A 20,416-nucleotide genomic window follows, 5' to 3' on the forward strand; every position below is an offset into this window, starting at 1 on the left:
GTAACAAAATAACTTGCTGCAGAATTTAAATATACCGTAAAACTATACCTTTACTAAAAAAAACATCTAAAAAAATAAATTCTATAAGTATTAAACAATTTAGGTTATAATTTTGTTCTAAAGTACAAAAGTTTTCATAGTGCACCCACTTCATTAGTTTTATACTTTATAAATATACTTTTGAAGGTCGTTGAACAGTAATTATGTAAGAAAACTTTGGCAAAAAAGTTCGTTTTCTTACTAGAATTAAGTTAATGCTCACATTAATTCAACGCCTCCGTCACAACTACAATATCTTTTTACTAATTTTTCGTTCCAAAAAAAGAGCACGCTTCAATCACAAACCAAACATCTTTTATTTGCACACCAGAAAGATTCTTTTAATGCTCAAGTAAAACAATCTCCTCAAAAAGCACATGACTAATTCTGTTAAAGAAGCTTCTATACAAGTTCATTGAACAGTCAGCTTAGAAAAGTGCTCATAGGGGAGCCATATTTCCGTGTCTTTATTGATTCCTTTGTCGATCCTAATCAACGCAGTGAACGTCTCCGAGTTGATGGCTACAAGGGCACCCGTCGCGCCTGCAAACGCGGTGTTCACTATTAATACCTTTTTATATAGTAACCAATACAAACTGAAGGTTTTCTTAATTAATAAAGAAGAGACCTTTCCACCAATCCGAGGAATGACCGTCTCAAGGTCGTCTTGATCGAGCCGCAGTAAATCACCCGAGTCGAGCATCCTGACTTCTCCAATAAATTTCTCGTGAACTTTGAGCACGACACCCTGTGATAGGCACCAATTATTATTTATGGTACAAAACAAATTTAGGTAAACAGGACTTTGTGCTTATAGTACTTCCCGTTTTCCAGCTCGGCATGCATAACCTTCACTACAATATCTGGAAAGAGCCAGTTCTCACGTGTTACTCTGAGACGCTTTTTGATTTCGGTTTCCCGTAGCTCCTCAAGAGGATCTTTAGGGGCTTTTTTAAGTAGCTTACTGGTTTCCGCTCTGCAAGGCATACAAGGGAGTAAAAATAATGCGAAAAAGGCAAAAAAAAGTGACCACGGCTTAGACGATTCATGCGCTGGTTTAATAGACTGAAGAGCATTCGATTGGACGACTGAAGTCGTCGATTTTAAGTTGACCTATTAAAATTAAAAATTAAAGAAGCAGCCCAATCGCCCCCAGCCAGTAATAAAAATCAAACTTAAAAAATGTATATAAAAAATTTTTCCTTTTTTTTTTTAAACTCGCGTATATATTTTGTTTAGGTTTAAATATTCTTTTCTATACTCTCTACTTTTGTTAATGATTTGTAAAATTTTATAAACAAAAAAGTTTCTCAGTATAATTTTTTCAAGTATTAGAGATAAAAAACTTTTAATAAAATCTTCGGATCGTCGCTGCTTCTTTTAAATTCGTTCTTGGCGGGCCCCAAAGCATCTAAGTTTGACGTCATTTTCGAGTTAGCCTATTGGATAAAAAAAGTTCAATAAAATAAAGAATCTGTAAAAAAAATACTCAACACCAATTCTATTTGCGCTTGTATAAGTTTCTGAGTTATTTCTTCATCGTAATAATTCATTCTTTCTTTTTTTTCAAGTTCCTAATATATTAAGAATATAAAAATAATAATAGCTCAATAAAATATTTTTACTTATAAATATTCACCCTCATTCTTTCCAGCGCACGCGGAGACCGATCAATATACTGGATATAAACTCCTAGACATTATTGCAAATAAGCAAAACGTGCGAAAAAAAAAAGAAAAAAAAGTGGCACTTTTTAATACGAAGATAAGGGTTTAATAATAGGTAACTTTATAAAAAATTTAAAAGAAACAAAAAAGTATAAAAATATGAAAAAGCCAATAAAAATTCAACTTTAAGATATTAAGCCATTCATAAACAAGTAATTGATGCTGAAGGTCAAGTATAAGAAAAAACTAGAGCAATTATACCAATCAAAATTAAACTTTCATACATTAAGCCTATCATAAAAAGAAGAGCTGAGAGTGGTATCAAAAAAAGAAAGCAGTTAGCCCAATCAAAATTAGGCTTTCATGGAAATGGTCCAATCAAATATAATATCAAACAAATATAAACAAAACGAAAAACTGCACAAAGTAATTTTTTTCAAGTTAAAAAAAATAATAAAAACACAAAAAAAACTACACTTGGAAAATAAATTAAAAAAAATAATAAAAATGAAACGGAAAACTACACAAACTTAACTTCTTTAAAAAAAATATTAATATATATATAATTAAAAAATTAAACCGAATAAGTGCGCTTACAAAAAAGTTTTTTTATTAGAAATATTTAAGAAGAAATATTAATAACAAACAAAAAATAAAAGAAATAAAAGTAAAAAAAAAATTAGAATAAAAAAGATTTCTAAAAGAAATTACTCTAAATAGATAAATAATAAAAATTATACAAATCTTATAATTAAAAAGATTGCTAAAAAAACTAACATAAAAATATATAAATAATAGAACAACAAAAAAATTTCTAAAAACCATTAAGATGTAAAAATTATAAATAAATAATAATATAACAATAAAATTATACATGTTTATAGATAAAAAAAGATTTCTATATTACTATTAATATTAAAATATAATAAATATATATTATTAAAACAAAAATTATATAAATTTAAAAATAAAGGAGGTTTCTACACAAAAATTAAAAATAAATATTAATAAACAAAAATTATACAAATTTATAAATAATAAAAAATTTCTAAAAGTAATTAATACAAAAAAATTATAGATAAATATAAATGAAACAAAAAATTTTATAAATTTTTAAATAAAAATTTCTAAAAAGATTAATATAATTTAAATATTACACAAACAACAAAAAAATATAACAGAAAAGTTAAAAAAATCCATATTAAAAAAAGGTATCATAATAAAAATTGATAGTTATTAATAAGAAGCCTTGCTCAGCATGCTCAACTCTAGCCATCCCTTCTTCGCCGAGATAATTGCAAAACTCAGTAAGTGTAGTCCTTAGAAAATTAGGTAATATATAGTATAATATAATAGGAAAATTTAGAAAAATATTAATATATTACAATAATAAGAAAGTAAAAAATACAAATAAATATATATAATATAGTATAACCAATAAATAGAAAAATATATAATAATAGTAATAATTAAAAAAAATACATATATATAGTATTAACTGGTATAAAAATATAAAAAATATAAGTCATAATAATAATAAATAGCAAAAAATAGAAAAATAAAAAAAGTATAATATGTACGATTTAAAAAAAATTTATTAAAAATATTATAATCTTAAGTAAAAAAAAAATAATATATTATATCGATAAAAGTAAACTATAAATAAATAAAAAAGTTATGAACATAAATATAAATAATAAAGTAAAAAAAGATTATAATTAACCAATTTATAGAAATCTAATGATAATAATAATAAAGTAAAAATAAATAATATATAATAAATATAATAAAAATATGTAATTAAATTATAAATAATAAATTAAAATTTTTTTTTATTAAAAAATTAAAATTATAATAATAAGAAGAAAAAAAAGAAAAGAATATATAATATACAATAATATATAATAAATTATATTTTAAAATAATAATAATAATAAAAAGAAAAAGTAAAAAACAATAATACACAATAAATTATAATTTAACAACTTAAAATAAAGTTTATCAAAATATAAATAATAATAATAATAATAATAAGGAAATCTAAAATACTTCAAGACAAACTTTTTCCCTTAACATATAATAAAGTAAAATAAAAACTTGAATAATAAATGTAGTATAAAAAAGGGAAAAGTACTGAAAATTCCAAAAAAAACCAGAAGAATTTTTTAATCTATATATAAAAATATTGAAATAATAATAAGAGTTTTGAAAAATAAAAAAATTATATAATAAAAATAGAGTTGATAAAAATATAAATATTATTAAAAATTAATAAGAAAGTTAGAAAATATAAAAATATAAAAAAACAAATTTAACTAAAATAAAATTTAATGTAAAAAAAAGAAAAAAGACTAATTATTTTAAAAAAATTAAAAAAATATATTAAAAAATATAATAAATAATAACTGAATTCCAAATAAACAAATAAAAATTACAAAAAAGTTAATAAAACAAACATAAAAATATATAAACTTATAATAATAATACAGTAATATATAAATATTTATACTAACATATTTGTAACAATCTAAAATAAGATTTATATATAAAATTAAAAAAAATAACTTTTTTTATACAACTCCCTAAATAAATATAAAATAAAACTAGTATCAAAAATAAAAAAAAGAAAGAAATATGTATATAGATACTTTATAATAGAATAATTTAAAAAAATTTAAAAAAACTAGAAAAACTTTTGGTAATAATAATAAAAATAAATAAGTAGTTAACCAAAATAAAAATTAATATAAAATTATTAACTTTTGATAGTAATAAAAATAAAAGTAAAAAGAAAAAGTTGTAAAAAAAAATTATAATTGATCCAAATTAAATATAATTTTCAAAAATAAAAACATAAATACATAAAAAATATTATAAAGAAAAGTAATATACAAATAAGAATCTAAAAAAATTAAAATATTAAAAATTTTTGTCTTATAGATTCATTAAGCATAATAATTATTATATATAGAAGTTAAAAAAAAATTATATAAAAAGTCAAATTAAATAAATTTCAATTTAAATGCAAAACTAGAAAAAAGTATATAATATTTTAAAAAATAAAAGTAACTCAAAAAATAATAAAATATATAGTATAAAAAAGTATAAAAATTACATGTGTAACTTAATAAAATTAAGTTTTAATTAATTCTTGCACAAATATATAAATCAAAAATTATGTCAAAGCAAAATATTCGATGCCAAAAAAATTATAAAATAATACATTCAGTATAAAAATGTAATGATAAAAAGTTACTAAAGACAATTGTTTTGTATAAAAGATAATTCAATTATAAGAAAAATATACAAAATAAATATTGTACGTACCAAAAATAAAACTAAATTTAAATCAGGAATCAATAACGAATTTTTTTTTAATTTTTAATTTGTGTAAACAAACATTAATTTGCTAAATTTATTATATAAATTGCATAAAAACTTAATAAAAACAAATTTATATATAATAAAACTAAAATAAATATTAAACTTTTTTTGAACATAAAATAGTAAGTAATTAGAAAAATTAAAAGCTTTAAAATAATAAATTTAGATTAAAATTCTTTTCTATAAGATTAACAATAATATAAATAATTTTTCCAATACAAAAATGCATAAAAAAATAAAGTTGATTTCTAGAACGCTTTAAAAACACACTGATTAAACTTAATAAACTAAATAAAGCACTCATAAGAATTAAAAAAAAAATTTAAAATTAATTTAAAATAGTTATCTTCATAATAAACTTTAATAGCAAAAAATAAAATTAAAACTAAGTTTAACGAATTTTAAAAAGTATATATAAATCAAAAATAAATAAAACACCTAAGGAAAAGCGAAATCAAAATATTATAAATAAAAAAAATTTTATGTAAGTAAATACTATTAATCATAAATATTAAAATAAAAAAATTAGCAACTAAAAAATTCAAAATAATCTTAAACAAAATCATTAAAAATTTTACTTAAAAATAATTTTATTACTGAAAAATTTAATTTCAACATTAACTAAATAAAAAATTCACTTATTAAAAGAAAGGCATTCAAATTCATAAAATGAGAAAAAACAAAAAGTATATTTATATAATTGTTAAAATCTTAAATAAAATTAAAGCAAATTGAAAAAAAACATAAATAATCTCTTAAAAAAATTTAAAAAAAAATTATTTAAACCTTACTGATAAGATAATTAAATAAAAAAAGTTATAGGATTAATTTAATTGTTTCTTTCAGTTTTGTTCATTAGAGTAATATGAAAACTTTACAAAACAAATTTTTTTAAAATATTATATATTATTAGTATTACCAGCGAGTAGCATTCATATGAAGATGTTCTTTAAAAGAAATATATTCTTGATAAACCGTATTGGCTTTAACCCTGCGAGTCCCAAATCTTCTCGATAAGACTTTCATAAATTCGCTTAAAAATTCTCTTTACAAAAAAAAGATTAAACTATACAAATAAGAATACAGAAAATAATAAAGCTACTTTGAAAATTTATCGATATATGTATGAGAATTTTCAGAAAATAAAACCATTTGACGTTGATGACTTTCCGACATTGTGTGGCATTTAAAGCCATTTTCATCACGACACTGTACGATATAAAATAAAGAGTGAATAAATAAAAGTAATAATAGTTACATAAAAACCTGTTTTTCGCACATTTGACAATACCATCTCAATTTTTGAAGTCCTTTCGACTTCATTCGATTAGCCAAGTATTTAGGAGTACCTTTTTCGGCTCTCGGCATTGTGAAAAAGCCTTCAAAAACTTATATATTAACTTTTATATTCACTATATAATACTAATAAACTAAATTAAAAATTCTATATTTTTATTGCTAAAGCATATATTATCGCACTGAATAGACGAAACGACCAATGTAAAAAAAGCTTGTCGTTGTGGGAAGCAGCGAAAGTTAAAGAGGGCTGAGCTTAAGGGGAGGGCAAAAAGAATAAACACTGACACGTTGCCCAAGTGGATAGCCTATCAAGTACAGCAGCACTGCTAAAAGTAAAGCAAAAATAGAATTTAAACCCCTTATGCAGAACAACAATTGTGCGTGATAAGGTAGAAAGATGCTCAATATCACTGCCTCTGAGTGCACTTTTTAAAATAAAAATTGTATAATAGTAACGTATTCGCTTTAGTGCTTCAAAGATGACGCACTGGGAAAAATTAGAAACATCAGAGGCTCTCGCTAAAGCCGTTTTATAAAATATTAGTAAGCTGTCTTTGCTTGAGAAGCAGGAAGTAGTAGAAGGGATAGAGTACAGCAAAGTTCTTGAACGCGTCATCTGCGAAATAGAAACGCTTCAGTTAGGTTTGAAACTTCGCACTGCTACGGCGGCACCTACAACTATGAAATAGCATTTGAGGTTACTAATGACAAAATCACTTTATCTTTTTTTTTGGCTTGTTTGGGAGAAACTAAAAAGCTTTGATGAACACCGAATAAGAGGCTGATGCGGAAAGAGAGATGATTTAAAGTAGTTTGAACCTTGTCAGCCAGAATTTGACAAACATCTTTAACGAAATGAATTACGCCAACACTGCTGCTTATCTTGGAAGGCGTTGCTCACAATGGAACACGCTCAAGCAAGATTTCTAGGCGTACTCATTGATGATTAAACAGTCAAAGCGGTACCCTACGCCATAGAACGACCCACACGCCCCTGCTTGGATAGTTGCAACCCAACAAACACCATCCTATAACCATATTATGGCTTCTATGCAATTTTTTTACAATCACCTACTCTTCTTAGGTGTTTATATTTATAAATCAATATATGTATTCAGAAGAAAATACTAAAAAGGCTCGTAAAAACTGAGTATGTAATGCGCACACAAATAATTTAATTTATTTGGTAACCTACGCAGTCCGCTCTCTGTTATACCGAGTATTTGCACAAGTCACTAGTAAATAAGTTAATAAATCGCAAACTAGATGTTGTACGGCGGATTTAAAAACAGATATGCAGCCTAGTTTAAAGGATATCAAGCAACTAAAAAAGTCATTGGTAGCAGGTAAAAGTAAAAAGGCCATTTAAACTGCTTTTTACTCAGGAAACTATTTTGGGGCCTAAATAGTTTAATAAGCGTTTTCTAAGCAAATCTCCAGAACAGCTAAAAGCAATAAGCAAAAATTTATTGCCCTTGGTGTGGTATGCTTTGAGTCCTGTATTTTCTAACCATATATATTTCATTAAAAATTGTTTATTCTTAATATATCTTTTCTCAGGCTGCCTACCTGAATAGTTAATTTAAAGAGCTTTAATATCTATAAAGCCTCAAGACCCTTTCTATTTTCTTTTATTTTTATTATTTGTCGTTTATATAACTTAAGTTTAATAACTACATTATTGAAATGTTTCAATCAGTTTAATAATGGAAACTAAGTACTTTACTTTTTATATATATTAGATAAACAGATTTAGCTCCTTATTGTTATGCCATAGGAGGCAGCAATATTTACCAAAAGATAGCGTTGTCAATTTAAGTGTCAACTCAAAATAGTGTTCACGAGCCAATCTAGCTTATAAAATGTAAAATCTTAGACAAATTGCTCATAAAGAAAACAAAAACTGCACTCTTTATACTCGTGATTCGTTAGCAATAAGTTAAGGTAAGTAGGTATAGTATTGCCGTAAATAATATATTTGCATATCTTTAAAACTTGCGAGTATTAAAAAAATTTCCTTTTAGTTAGAAAAGATGTATTTTCAAAACATGCGAGTTAAAGATTTTACAACTTAAACTTAAAAAACCTTCTCACTTTGGCGAAAATAGAACCGTTTAATAAAAATATAATATAGTTAAAAGTACCTTGCCATACTTTAGTAAAATACAGTACATTTTGGCCATTCTAGGTTGCACACAGTTTAACCAGGTAATCCAAGCCTATGGCTAAACTCTATAATTTAAACGCCGTACAATATTATAAATAATAGGAAGTTATAAAATTATTGTAAAGTTTATGTTCTTTTATTTTATATTTCTCAAAGCCGACTTAATAGCATTGTTTACTTTTTCTTCAACAAAACGAACTCTTATGTCGATAATAACTAGTGGGTTTTATATATCCATGACAACACGACCAGCTTATATTACTTGAACACTTAACAAACTTATGATATCGCGTGGCGAGGATGCAGTTACTGATAAAAGTTAAGTTTTTTAGTAAGCTCTTTGTTTTTTTGTTATAGACCAACCTTTTTACTTATAGAGTTATCTTTTTTGTTACTTTTAACATAAACTTTATAAATTAAAGGTAATTTAAAAAGTTTACTATATAATAAACTTTTCAGACTCTCACTGGTAAAGAACAGTCGATAGATGTGGAGCCCGCAGACACGGTAAAACATTTTTAACTATTTATAACTATTTTTTTTAAAAAAAAAAGAACCACTAGCTTGTAATAAGTTTAACTTAATTAATATTTAGAAGAACTCTGGAAATTTATGTAAAGGCTTATTTTGAAATCTTTTGTAGGTATTGCGAGTAAAAGAAGCCATTGAAGAGCGAGATGGTATACCTCCTAGGCAGCAAAGATTAATTTTTCGTGGAAATCAACTGTATAAATATATTAACGCTTATTATTAAGTGACCTGAAATTTGCTGTTTATAAATTTTTCATACCCATACGATAATACGAGAATATATAAATATTCTTCCGTTGTAAATTGTTTCAAGTTTTTTTTTAACGAAGTAATAAGTTACGAGTTTAAATCGTTTTAAAAATTTTAAAATCATGTAAATTTATTTGATTTATATTTTCAATTTACAGAAATGATGAGAAAACTTTAGAAGAATATAATATTAGCTCCGGCATGTGTTTGCATCTAATAGTTGCTCTGCGCGGCGGTGAATAACTAATTAAATATACCCTGCGAATACTTTCTTAAATAAATCTTTAATTAGCTTTAATACTTTTCTTTCTAATTTTTATTTTACAGAGAAAAAAATAATATAAACCATAAAAATATTGCTTCATTAACAAGTTAAATTAGCTATCTTTGATTGTTATAATAATGACACTTCAGTGGAGCGCGTAATTAAAGTGAAAACTTTTAAACTATTTATAAACATAAAAACTTACTTTAATCAGCTTTTAATAATTTCAAAAATATTAAATTTAAACTTTTGTATTAACCTTTTAAAATCCTTTAAAAAAATGATTTAACTCCTGTTTTTTAAATTAAATCAGCTAATTTAATAAAAATAATTCCAGTTTTATTAAAATCGGTTATAGTATTTCAGTTTTTCATGGCTCAGTCACGCTCTCTAAAATAATAAAATAGAAGTTAATTCATTTAATTAGATAATAATAAAAAATACCGCGGCCACGATACTTGAAGGACCAGATGGCCATACCCGTACCCTAAAAAAAAATATATTAATTATAATAAATAGCGCTTGCAAAACATCTAAGATGAACCATTCAGCGCTTTAATAGCTAAAGACGCTTCCTCACGGCGCGAAAACCCCACGTGGGCGTATCCCTTAAACTGCTGTGTCTCGCGATCACGTGCGAGAGTCAGCCGCTTGATGGTGCCAAAGTTTTTAAAAAGGAATTGAAGATCCGATTCTTTGGTTTCTTCAGGGAGATTGGACACGCGTACGGTCATCCCATCGTTTGCTTATAAATAATAATTAATATAATTAAATAGTACAAAAATAATTCATAAAATAAGAAATACAGCGGCAATCCCTTTCTCCAGGACGTCCGCCGCCTTCCATGGCCATCCTCCGAGCTGGCGGAATATAGATGCCCGGCTTAACTCCAACTGATTCAGGGGCTAGTAATAAAATATAATAAATTATATAATTGTACTATTAAAAATTTAAAAAGGCACGTTTGTGTTAAACCGTTTGAATTATATACAAAACTAAAAATTAAGTTGAAATTATTTTTCAAGGTTAGCTAAAATAAATAATAATAAATTTACGCAGATCTTTGACCGGAAAGTTACTTCTAACAGGACATTGACGAGTAAAATGGGGCCCTACATTTCAATAAAAAAAATTATTACTGAAAAAAAATAAATCCAAGTGGCTATAACCTTTACATATCGAGCAGGTTATTATTTGTTTCGTCTGCTGCTTCTTTAAATCTTTTGGAATTTCTTCATCAAGAGTCTATTTTCATAATTCAATAATATAATTTCAAAAAAATTCAAATAAAATTACTTCTGAACGAGAAGTTAAAAGCAAATAGACTTGATCCTCTTGAACATTAGTCGTGGTGAGGTTCACACCAGGTGCATGATTTTTACAGTCGCCAAATTTTTTCCAGTTCTAGAAACAAGTTAAACATAAATCGCTTGGCAAAGTTATAAACATACTCTTCTTTCCAAAATGCCTGAGGTCACCAGTTCCTTCTTTTTATTAATTTTATATACACTAACAATCTGAATATTACATAAATACTACATGCCGAGAGTACAAAGAAGATATAAAATACTTTCTCTTTTTTTCCTGTCTTTTCATTGATTATAAAATCGGTAACAGTTTTTATATCCTCATATATTTCGACATGAGGACCTTAAATGGCTTAGTAAAATTACTACAACGAAGAGAAAGCTAATAGATTTTACCTTCTTCCTCATCAACAATATCACCCCAAGCGTTCCTAGATCAAGTAAATTTAAAAATTCTCTTTAATATAAAGAAATAACTAAATACAACAACAAAACCATTTACGCAATAACAAAATATTATAAACAGAACTGTTCTCCTGGCATTGCTTGTAACCCTCGCCGTCGCTGGAACACAGAAGTAAACTATTTAGTTATTGACCTTCACGTGCACCTTGAGTTTTGCAGGGGCCATATGGTATTTACAAAATATACTAATACATGAGAGTTGTTGCTGTAGCTCGGTGGTTTATTGTGCTGGCACGATTAGAAGGTGGCGGAATTTGGGTTGGTAAAAATAAAAACTGAGGGAAGGGGAGGTGGAGAGAAGTCGCGTTTACGTTCAGAAAGCGGAAGTTATTTTTAGCTAAAAAAAAAATAGTTGTAAAATGCAAAGAAACTGGTAGCCCTTAAAAGGAAGAGCAACAATTGTATTTTTCTACTTTAGTACTTAATAAATATTATAAAGCTTAAACACTCCAAAATTAATTAACCGCAGATAAAGGGGACAATTTACAACTTTTACTTCAAGACTCGACGACTTAATCGTCGTTCAGGAGGTTTAAGCTTAGGTCAATAACCTTCAACCAATGACTCATTTACCCCGACTAATTCTTTATTTAACTGTTAATTGCAATAATAAGACGCAGTCAAATTAACTAAACCTCTTTGCTTCTTCCTCGTATATGTAAGTGCGTCAGATTTAGTTTATTAAGTACTAATAAAGGAGGGCTTCACAAAGTTCAGCTCAACAATAGAATGCCAAGAATGAAAGTGCTTTCCTTATTCGTCATGGTCCGGACTTAGAGCCCTTTGAGTTCTATGTTAAATACTCATTTTAGCAAAAAAAATTTCGGCAATTGAGGAGTGTATTCCTTCGTCGTTAGAAGCTAAAATCACGATGTAGCTGGGCCTATGATATACCCATGGAGGGTTCGTAAATATAAGAAGCAATTGGTTTTAATAAAGCTGCAATCTTAAAGGAACTTTGTGTGACAGTAAATTCACGAAGGCAAGGCATAGACCAGTATTAAGCGAATAAACATTATAAACAAAAATTATGTTTTCTTAAACTAAAATAGTTTTTTCTGCGTAAACATATACAGAACAATTTAAAAACTCGATTTTCTTCTTAAATAGTGTAGTTAACATGGTAATTCCATTTTAATTTAGTATCTGTTACTTCTCAAAACGCTTAGCTTCAGAGAAAACAGGAAATTTTCGGTGCTATAATTAAGCAATCCTTTATATGGTGGATTGCGTATTCTAAAACCAATAGACTTTAAATTTTAAACTGCTTAACTTTTTATTACAGAATTTTTTACTAAACATATAAAAAATAGGTATTAATATCTGGAAACTTAGCATTAATGTTTATAAAATTGAGGTTAAAATATTGCTTCATCATCTGTAAAAAGCGTAAGTCCGTGCTTAGGTGACCAATAAAGTCAGACATGTAGATTGAGCAGAGAGTAGGAATTAGAGTAAAGTTCTGTGGAATAATGAGCACAGATTACTGGTGAGAGATGAAGATTAGCATTAAGGCACATTTTCTATTGAGCAAAAATGATGAAATTAAAAGCCTTCTCAATCATCCGGTAGGACCAGGCCTGTTGCTCTATAACAATAAAATTCTCGTGGCAAATATACCATAACGGTGGAGCTAAAATAGAGTGGAATGCTTTTTTTTTTCAAAATATACTCGTTGAATTACATTATGACCAGTATATTAAAATTATTAAATTATAACAGTTAAAATTAATGTTTGCTAAGAATACTATACCAGGTCTAGATGGCCACCTAATGATGGTGTTAAAATTTCATTTAACATGGAGCCTTTACTCTGTTTAACTTTATAATATAATAGCCTTTAAATCTTCGATGGTTACCGGGGAAAGACGGGAGGATTGCTTTTTAACGGGTAACTCTTTATCTTACTGTTACATCTCAACGTACGTAGGAATTAACGTTTATAAAAAAAAAAATTTTAAAGCCTGTCGGAAGAATTTATTGAGAGAATTTAAGGTTCAGTATATACGCCTTTGTTTCACTTTGAGTTTAAAAAACAATTTAAGTTCAGGCTTTATTGTCAATGGACATAAAGAACTATTTTTAGCTTTTTTTGATATGATCTTTTTTGCGTAGTGGGAAACCTATTAATATCTACTATATTAAGATAATAAAGATTGTTGACACAGCCCTTATATGTGCTTATCAAGCTATTTCGGGCTCAATACTCGGCAGAATTCAAACGGCGCCTCCAATAAAGAACAGATGAGTGAAGATAGTGCTAAGGCTGTCAACTAGTTTATTAGCCGTCAACGAGTTTGAGCTTGAATGCTGTTCTTAAAAGCTTAAACAAATTCCATTTTTTTTTAATTTATTTTATAAGAAATTTTTTTTTTAATAAAGTCTTTCCTTCCTTAACAGTATTTGCCTTTAAAATTTAATTTCTGTTGATCATATATATACATATCACAAGTGTATATTGACAACCTTTTGTAACAAACCCACAACTAGAGATTAGTTTTAAATATAAGCGAAAAATAGATACAACCTCATAAGAGGGCATGTGATTTTGGTTCGGTTTTACAATTTTAGAAAATCTTGGAAGTCTAGTTTCCAAAACACACAAATTATTCGCATTCTGATTGATAATTCTATATTATTATTATATAAACAAAGATTTTTTTTTTGAGCCGACTTAACAAATTTTGCAGACCTCTAATGGTCTTCTGCTTAAACTGCAAAACTATAAGTCATGGTAAGTTAATAAACACTACTAGCAAAATAAAAGAGGCGACACATTTTTACGTATTACGAAACCCATACTTTCAAAGGCTGTGACTATGAGAACCTGTCACGCAGGCGCCAGTCTTTTTTTAATAAAAAGAGTAAATATTCTCCAGCTAGAAATAGCAAGAAACCAATAGTTTGAACAAAACTAATAATTAGCTTCGCGGAGAAAACCCTAAATTGGTTATAAAAATTCCGTTTGTTTATAAATTGCAACGCTGGGCAACTTAGATTATAACTTTCTAAAAAAATCCTAAAGCCTGACAATACTCTTTTACTATCTTTTCCAAAGCAAATTTTTTGCTTAAAATTTTTTCATCGATTAGAAAAGCAACAAAGCTTCAATATGTAATTTTTTTTAAGGTCTTGTAAAACCACCTCAGCGGAAAGCCCCTGCAAAATACGAGCATATTTCTTTTAAGGAATACGTTCTTGAGTGTTTGCGAAGCCTTTCATAATCAGGAACTTTTCAAGTGTTAGTTTCGATTTTACTAATTTCCGAAAACTGGTCTGTTCATTGCGCGCACAGCACTTATATGCGTGCTTACTGTAGTTACAGTTGTAGTCGCCTCTAATTTACAGTAGAAAATAATATTTCTATTTTTTGGTGTTAGTTATCGTATTGTATTATATAAAATTATAATTTAAACACAGGATAATAAAGTTTAAATAGAAAGTGATGAGCTGCAGCAGTTTTAAGCACACTTTGTACTTTTCTATAGTCGTTATGTAAATAATGGATAATAAAGTTATAATATTATTTTGCATATTTGAGGGAGCCCACCGTTACGGGGACTTCAGTCGTTGGAATAAAGTATACGAATGGTGTAATGGTTGCTGCAGACTGTTTAGGTTTCTTTCTTTTTATTACGTACTTTTACTTTTTTTACTTTTTACTCTTCTCTCATTAGGTTCTTACGGCTCACTTGCCCGTTACCAATCTATATCACGCATATATAAGATGAACGATCAGGTCGTCGTTGCAGCCTCTGGAGATTATGCTGATTTTCAATATATAAAGCAAACATTAGAAGAATTACAGTATTACCTAGCTAACTTACCAGTTTTTCTTTTAGTTAAATATCAATTTTTTATTTGTAGAGAAAGTAACGATAGTTTGCAGGACAAACACAAACTTACGGCCAAAGCAGTTTTTAGCTACTTAACTCGGCTTATGTACAATCGACGCAGCAATTTCAATCCTTTGTGGAATAATTTTGTGGTTGCTGGTGTGGACGACAACAAAATTTCGTACTTAGTTATTAACTAATTTTCTTAAAGTCAAGCTATGCCTCGATTATAAGCAATTAATTTATATTTTTTTAATTAAGCTTTGACGATTATACAGTACTTTAGGAGCTGTTGATTTACTAGGACTGGCCTTTGAAGATGACACTGTAGGAACAGGATTTGGTGCTTACTTGGCTTTGCCTTTACTGAGGTTTTCTTTAAGGCCAGAAAAGCGCTTTGTTCACTTATTAACTTTTAATTTATTCATAGTTATCTATACTTAGAGTAGGATTTAATTTATTGTTTAATTTTACTTTTTTAAGAGAGCAGTACGAAAAAAATCCAAATATGACGGAAGAAGAAGCTCGAAAATGTCTAGAGGACTCACTTCGCATTTTACACTATCGCGATGCTCGTTCTTCAAATAAGGTAATTTTTTTCATGTGCTTTTAAGTTTTGCTTTAATTAAGTTTTTTTTTTAAGATTGAGATTGTAAAGATTACCCCTGAAGGCGTAACATTATCCGACCCTTATACTTTAGAAACCAATTGGGAAATTGCAGACCTCGTGTCTGGTTATGAATAATTTTAGCAAGTATTAAATAAAACAAAAACTTTTATTATTATTAATGTTGCTGAGCGTATTTTCTTGCAAGATTCTTGAATCTGCATATACTTAAGAAGTGGTTTTGTGTAGGCTTTTTCAGCTTATAGTGCAGTTCCTACAGGAGATCGCAACTTTCTTGCCGTCAAAGATTTAATTAAAAGTTTTCAAGTTGATTTTTTATTAAAAATAACGAGGTATGAAAATTTTATTAAAAAATGCAAATTTAAATACTTTAGTTAAAAATTTTATTAAAATTTATAAAAGTATTTCATAATAAAAAAAATTAATCGACAGTTGTTTGATGCAAGCACGCTATGCGCTCTAAGAAAGTTATTTTATTTAAAACTAGTTCATTAGAAACATTAAAAAAATACGACGAAATCCGAGTTTATCTTATTTATTAAAAACAGATACAGTTTCTTGTGCCATTATTCCACTGCGGTGTTAATATAGACATCTTTTAATATAAAGATAAAATTAATAAAGGAAAAGATTTATAATTTTAATAATAAGTATGCATCTGTCTTTATTTACTTTATAAAAAGCAATTTTGTAATAGTTAGTTAAGTAATTATCAAAAAATATATATTTCAGAGTTATATAATAAACTGTGTAAAAGTATTAAAACAGTAAGTTTGGGCTAAGTTACTTTAATTAAGTGTGTACCGCGGTTTTACACTTACTCTTATTATACAGTAAAAAAAGACATTAAGTAAGGCCAAAGGTAGAACACTTCAGTTAGAGTTTAATAAACCCTTTTAATTATTAACTTAAAAATCAGAACTCAAAAGTCAACATATAGTTATGAAAGAATTTAACTATTGAGTTCTACTCAAAAATGGATTGTGAATCCTAATTATTAGTTTATTAAAAGAAAACCACAGTTAACAAAAAAAATATTATTTCACTTTTGACTAACAATATTGAAAAAGGATAAAGCAATGGACTTTAGGTATCCTATATATAATAACTGTAAAAAATTCCACTAAGACAATCGTAATAAGCCTAAATTCCTAACAAAAATTTAACGAAGCAAACAAACCTACCAGGCAGCGCTACTTTATAACTAATATGAGTTACAGAAGTTGTGAGGTACTAACCACTTCGACTTTACACGTGAAGGGATGATTTCATGAAATTTCTGTAGTCTTTTTACTCGATCATATATTTTTCTTAAAAGCAATTTTATATGTTGTATTATGGCTAAATTAGCTTCGAATGAAGTTTCTAACCCAAAAGGAATTCGTTGTAAAGCAAAAAGACTTGTTCTCTATAAGAAATATAAAGCAGCTAAAAGTAAAGTTAAGAAAGCTAAAAAAGCGGAACATAAAAGGCTAGTAAATTTGGGTAAAAAACTACCTTGAAAACCCCTCGTACCATTGACTCAGCAAGAGAAGCTGATGCAACTATAGTTGATCCTAACGACTTGGAAGTATTTTAGTTACTAGTCTTTACTTTAAAAAAGGTCAATCTCCTTTTTTTTAAGATCACTGCGGAGCTTGCTAGTGATGAATTGTCATCTTACTTTTCCGGCTCTAAAACTCCAAAAATTTTAATAACGACTAGCAAGAAGCCAGTCGGAGTTTGTTTGTTTATAGATTTTATAATTGTAACTTTCTTATATATAATCTTTGAAGGTTACGTATAAATTTATAAAAGAATTTACAAAGCTCATTCCTGGCGCAGAACACTATAGAAGAAGAAATTACGATATTAAAGAAATTTGTAAATACGCAAGTTTGAGGTTTTCTGTTTATTTATTTTTACAATTTTATATAAATATATTATATTATAATTTTGCAGAGACTTTACTGACCTTATAGTTATTAACGAGGATGCGAAAACATGCAACGCCTTAACTTTGGTGCATCTCCCTCACGGTCCTACTGCATATTTTAAACTGAGTGGCATTGTTTTAACTAAAGAAATAATGGTTATTACTTTACAATAAAAAAATTTTCTATATAATTAAAATTGTCATTGTTTATACTTTTTCTTTATTTTCCTTTAAAGAATCACGCTTGCTTTACATCACATCCTCCTGAGCTTATTCTCAACGGCTTTTCTACTCGAATTGGACTGCAAGTTGGAAGAATGCTAGCTGCTTTGTTTCCTCAAAGACCCGATTTCATAGGCAGGCGCGTCGTCACTTTCCATAATCAACGGGATTACATTTTTTTTAGAAATCATAGGTTATTATTTTATTTAAGGGCTTTAAATAAACATTTATCTATGTTAAGCTACTGTACTTCAGATATATTTTTCGAGACGAAAAGCGTGTAGGTTTACAGGAAATCGGCCCGCGATTTACTTTGAAGTTGCGATCTTTGCAACATGGCACTTTTGATTCAAAGTTTGGCGAATATGAATGGATTCGAGTCTTTTTCTGATTCTTTCTCACTTTTCTACTAATTTTATTTTTTAATTTGTAACATTTTCTATTAGAGAGACAAAATGGATGCGAGCCGAAGAAAATTTTACTTGTAATTTTTGTATTTAAAAAGTTGATAAATAGAAGTTCTGAGGGAGCAAAAAATGAAGAAATACTGATTAGTTAACTTAAGAAGTTTTATATAAATTATTATAAAAATTTTGGTTTTTTAAAATGAGCTATATTATTTTTATTGTTGCGTTGTATTGTTAAAAAAGAATTTGTTAAACTTTCCTTGTAAGATTTAATTAAATTATAGAATAGTTCGAAGCTTATAATTAAAAAAAAAATCTCTCTTTTATTAGACTTTTGGAAGGTTTTCTAGTTAGAATTGAGCAGTTTAAAAACGCTTCAGGCATCTATTATCTTGTTAGACAATAAAGTCAATTTGCAGAGATACAACTTGAGAATTTATTTATGAGAAATAAAAAAGTAGCGTGTTCATCTTTATTATTTTCCTTTTATTTTGTTTTTAAGCAGTTCCTAGTTAATTAATTAGTTGTATACTGTTTTTATGTTTATTTAACGTTTAGGTCACTCGTTATCTTTGGTAGCAGTATTTTTTATTTTGATACCAATTTTAACTAAAACATTTAGCATAAAACCAAGTTCTTTTTGTATATTTTCCATGTTATTAGCAAATTAACCAAATTCAATAAATAAAAGAAAAAAACTAATTATTGCGTAAATATGAAGCTTTACGTGGTGCAACCGGTAGGGCCATATAGAGAAAGAGCAATTTTTCTTATGTAGAAAAACTTGTTGACCCTGTCAAGGGCCTGAAAAGGCATATCACGTTAGACAACTGATTTTTAGCGATCTATTGAAGTATTAAATAATTACCATCTTACCTGTTTAAGCAAGGAATAAAGAAAAAAAAGATAGAGCAATGTATAGTTCACTATTTGCATTTTAAGCTCAAAGTACGACTGTATAATACAACACTCCTAAAGAAATGAAAATGTAATTCTGTTCTCTGCACTACCTCACACTAAAGAAGCAACTTTCATAAATAAGAGAATAACATTAGTAAGGGAGGGTTGTATTCGCCGTAGGACTACCTGCGAATTATAGTATTGCAAGAAATAGAGGACGGCAAACAATGGCACTTTATTACTCTTTCCTCAACACTGGAAGGTGTAAATGCGCAGATAATATACTATACAACTATTAAATATTACGGTATTAAAAGGCATTAATATTTGAAATAATTAGGTATGTCGATGATAAAGAAAGAAATAGGATAGAGTAACCCTAGTATTCGTCGCGGTTTACGCCAGGACGTGCCATGGATACTTAAAGAATCTCAGGTTACGGGGCAGAAAACAAGTTTTAGATGTTTAAAAAGTCCTCGGCAAAGACAGAAACTAGGGTTTTCGTCCTACTGAGGTTAAAAGAAAGAGGATCAAGGTAGAACACCCTGCTGCCCTTAGTTTTAGTTAAAGTACTCAAAAGTGAAAGTAATATTGATAATGTTGAAAATAATGGTATTCATCTTCGTTGAACTTTTTAAAATGAATGGCAGAACTGGAGAATGCTTTCGCTGCCAATTATATGGCCACCCCGAGAATTTCTGTACCATTAAGCATCGTTGCGTTTTATGCGGTGAAAATCATGATTTTAAAACGTGGCTGAAAAGAAAAGACGAGAAACCAACATGTGTCAAACTGCAAGCGCGTACACCCTGCTAGCTATCGAGTTGCCTTTATCACCCACTGACGAAAAAAAGAGGAGAAATCATTTCATTGTCCCGTAGAGAAATGGTATTTATACCACCAGGGGAAGAAATACAAGATTTACAAAAAAATATGGGACAGACGTAGAAACACGTGGGTGGGCACGCGGTATAATAAACACATGGTATGTGTACCACGGGTTATGAGCACGTGATTTATAAGTTAACTCCAACACCCTAAAGATACACCTTTTAAAAAAAACCTATTGAATACCGGTTAGTCGCTTCACACACTAGACGATGTAGTTACATTAAACAAAACCTATGAGCAGGCG

General features: G+C 27.8%; 3 protein-coding genes and 3 long non-coding RNA genes across 7 annotated transcripts; 3 read left to right on the plus strand and 3 right to left on the minus strand.

The window, feature by feature from the left end:
* Positions 1 to 332: 332 nt before the first annotated feature.
* On the minus strand, positions 333 to 1,934 carry LOC135121542 (DNA/RNA-binding protein KIN17-like). Its single transcript, XM_064045843.1, has 8 exons — positions 1,891 to 1,934; positions 1,679 to 1,731; positions 1,536 to 1,613; positions 1,386 to 1,478; positions 1,073 to 1,152; positions 844 to 1,015; positions 668 to 787; positions 333 to 610 (listed from the first exon to the last, which is right to left on the minus strand). The coding sequence occupies exons 2-8, from the start codon at positions 1,682 to 1,684 to the stop codon at positions 452 to 454; spliced, it is 708 nt and encodes a 235-aa protein (XP_063901913.1). The 5' UTR covers positions 1,685 to 1,731; positions 1,891 to 1,934; the 3' UTR covers positions 333 to 451.
* Positions 1,935 to 8,978: 7,044 nt separating this feature from the next.
* Positions 8,979 to 9,634, plus strand: LOC135121541 (uncharacterized). Its single transcript, XR_010279034.1, has 3 exons — positions 8,979 to 9,063; positions 9,200 to 9,282; positions 9,495 to 9,634. It is a non-coding gene; the product is annotated as an uncharacterized LOC135121541 (long non-coding RNA).
* Positions 9,635 to 9,928: 294 nt separating this feature from the next.
* Positions 9,929 to 11,539, minus strand: LOC135121543 (eukaryotic translation initiation factor 3 subunit G-like). Its single transcript, XM_064045845.1, has 12 exons — positions 11,519 to 11,539; positions 11,438 to 11,472; positions 11,305 to 11,339; positions 11,172 to 11,251; positions 11,053 to 11,118; positions 10,898 to 11,005; positions 10,771 to 10,846; positions 10,657 to 10,713; positions 10,408 to 10,506; positions 10,146 to 10,346; positions 10,046 to 10,088; positions 9,929 to 9,991 (listed from the first exon to the last, which is right to left on the minus strand). Exons 1-12 carry the CDS (start codon positions 11,537 to 11,539, stop codon positions 9,979 to 9,981), a joined length of 834 nt encoding a protein of 277 aa, XP_063901915.1. The 3' UTR covers positions 9,929 to 9,978.
* Positions 11,540 to 12,928: 1,389 nt separating this feature from the next.
* Positions 12,929 to 13,368, plus strand: LOC135121534 (uncharacterized). Its single transcript, XR_010279030.1, has 3 exons — positions 12,929 to 13,152; positions 13,211 to 13,264; positions 13,337 to 13,368. It is a non-coding gene; the product is annotated as an uncharacterized LOC135121534 (long non-coding RNA).
* A 1,181-nt stretch (positions 13,369 to 14,549) lies between these two features.
* On the plus strand, positions 14,550 to 16,097 carry LOC135121539 (proteasome subunit beta type-4-like). 2 transcript variants are annotated; one of them, XM_064045841.1, is made up of 9 exons: positions 14,550 to 14,614; positions 14,794 to 14,847; positions 14,915 to 14,991; positions 15,051 to 15,180; positions 15,241 to 15,390; positions 15,488 to 15,580; positions 15,693 to 15,798; positions 15,853 to 15,963; positions 16,025 to 16,097. In XM_064045841.1, exons 2-8 carry the CDS (start codon positions 14,819 to 14,821, stop codon positions 15,952 to 15,954), a joined length of 687 nt encoding a protein of 228 aa, XP_063901911.1. In that variant the 5' UTR covers positions 14,550 to 14,614; positions 14,794 to 14,818; the 3' UTR covers positions 15,955 to 15,963; positions 16,025 to 16,097. The 2 variants fall into 2 exon arrangements, with proteins under 2 accessions (XP_063901911.1, XP_063901912.1); XM_064045842.1 differs by lacking the exon at positions 14,550 to 14,614 and adding an exon at positions 14,616 to 14,647.
* Positions 16,098 to 17,641: 1,544 nt separating this feature from the next.
* LOC135121537 (uncharacterized) lies at positions 17,642 to 18,124 on the minus strand. Its single transcript, XR_010279032.1, has 3 exons — positions 17,966 to 18,124; positions 17,792 to 17,894; positions 17,642 to 17,724 (listed from the first exon to the last, which is right to left on the minus strand). It is a non-coding gene; the product is annotated as an uncharacterized LOC135121537 (long non-coding RNA).
* Positions 18,125 to 20,416: the final 2,292 nt, after the last annotated feature.

This window comes from Zophobas morio, unplaced genomic scaffold (genome assembly GCF_036711695.1).
Source record: "Zophobas morio isolate AGI-343-1 ecotype UQ-CSIRO unplaced genomic scaffold, CSIRO_AGI_Zmor_V1 ptg000605l, whole genome shotgun sequence".
Classification (NCBI taxonomy): domain Eukaryota; kingdom Metazoa; phylum Arthropoda; class Insecta; order Coleoptera; family Tenebrionidae; genus Zophobas; species Zophobas morio.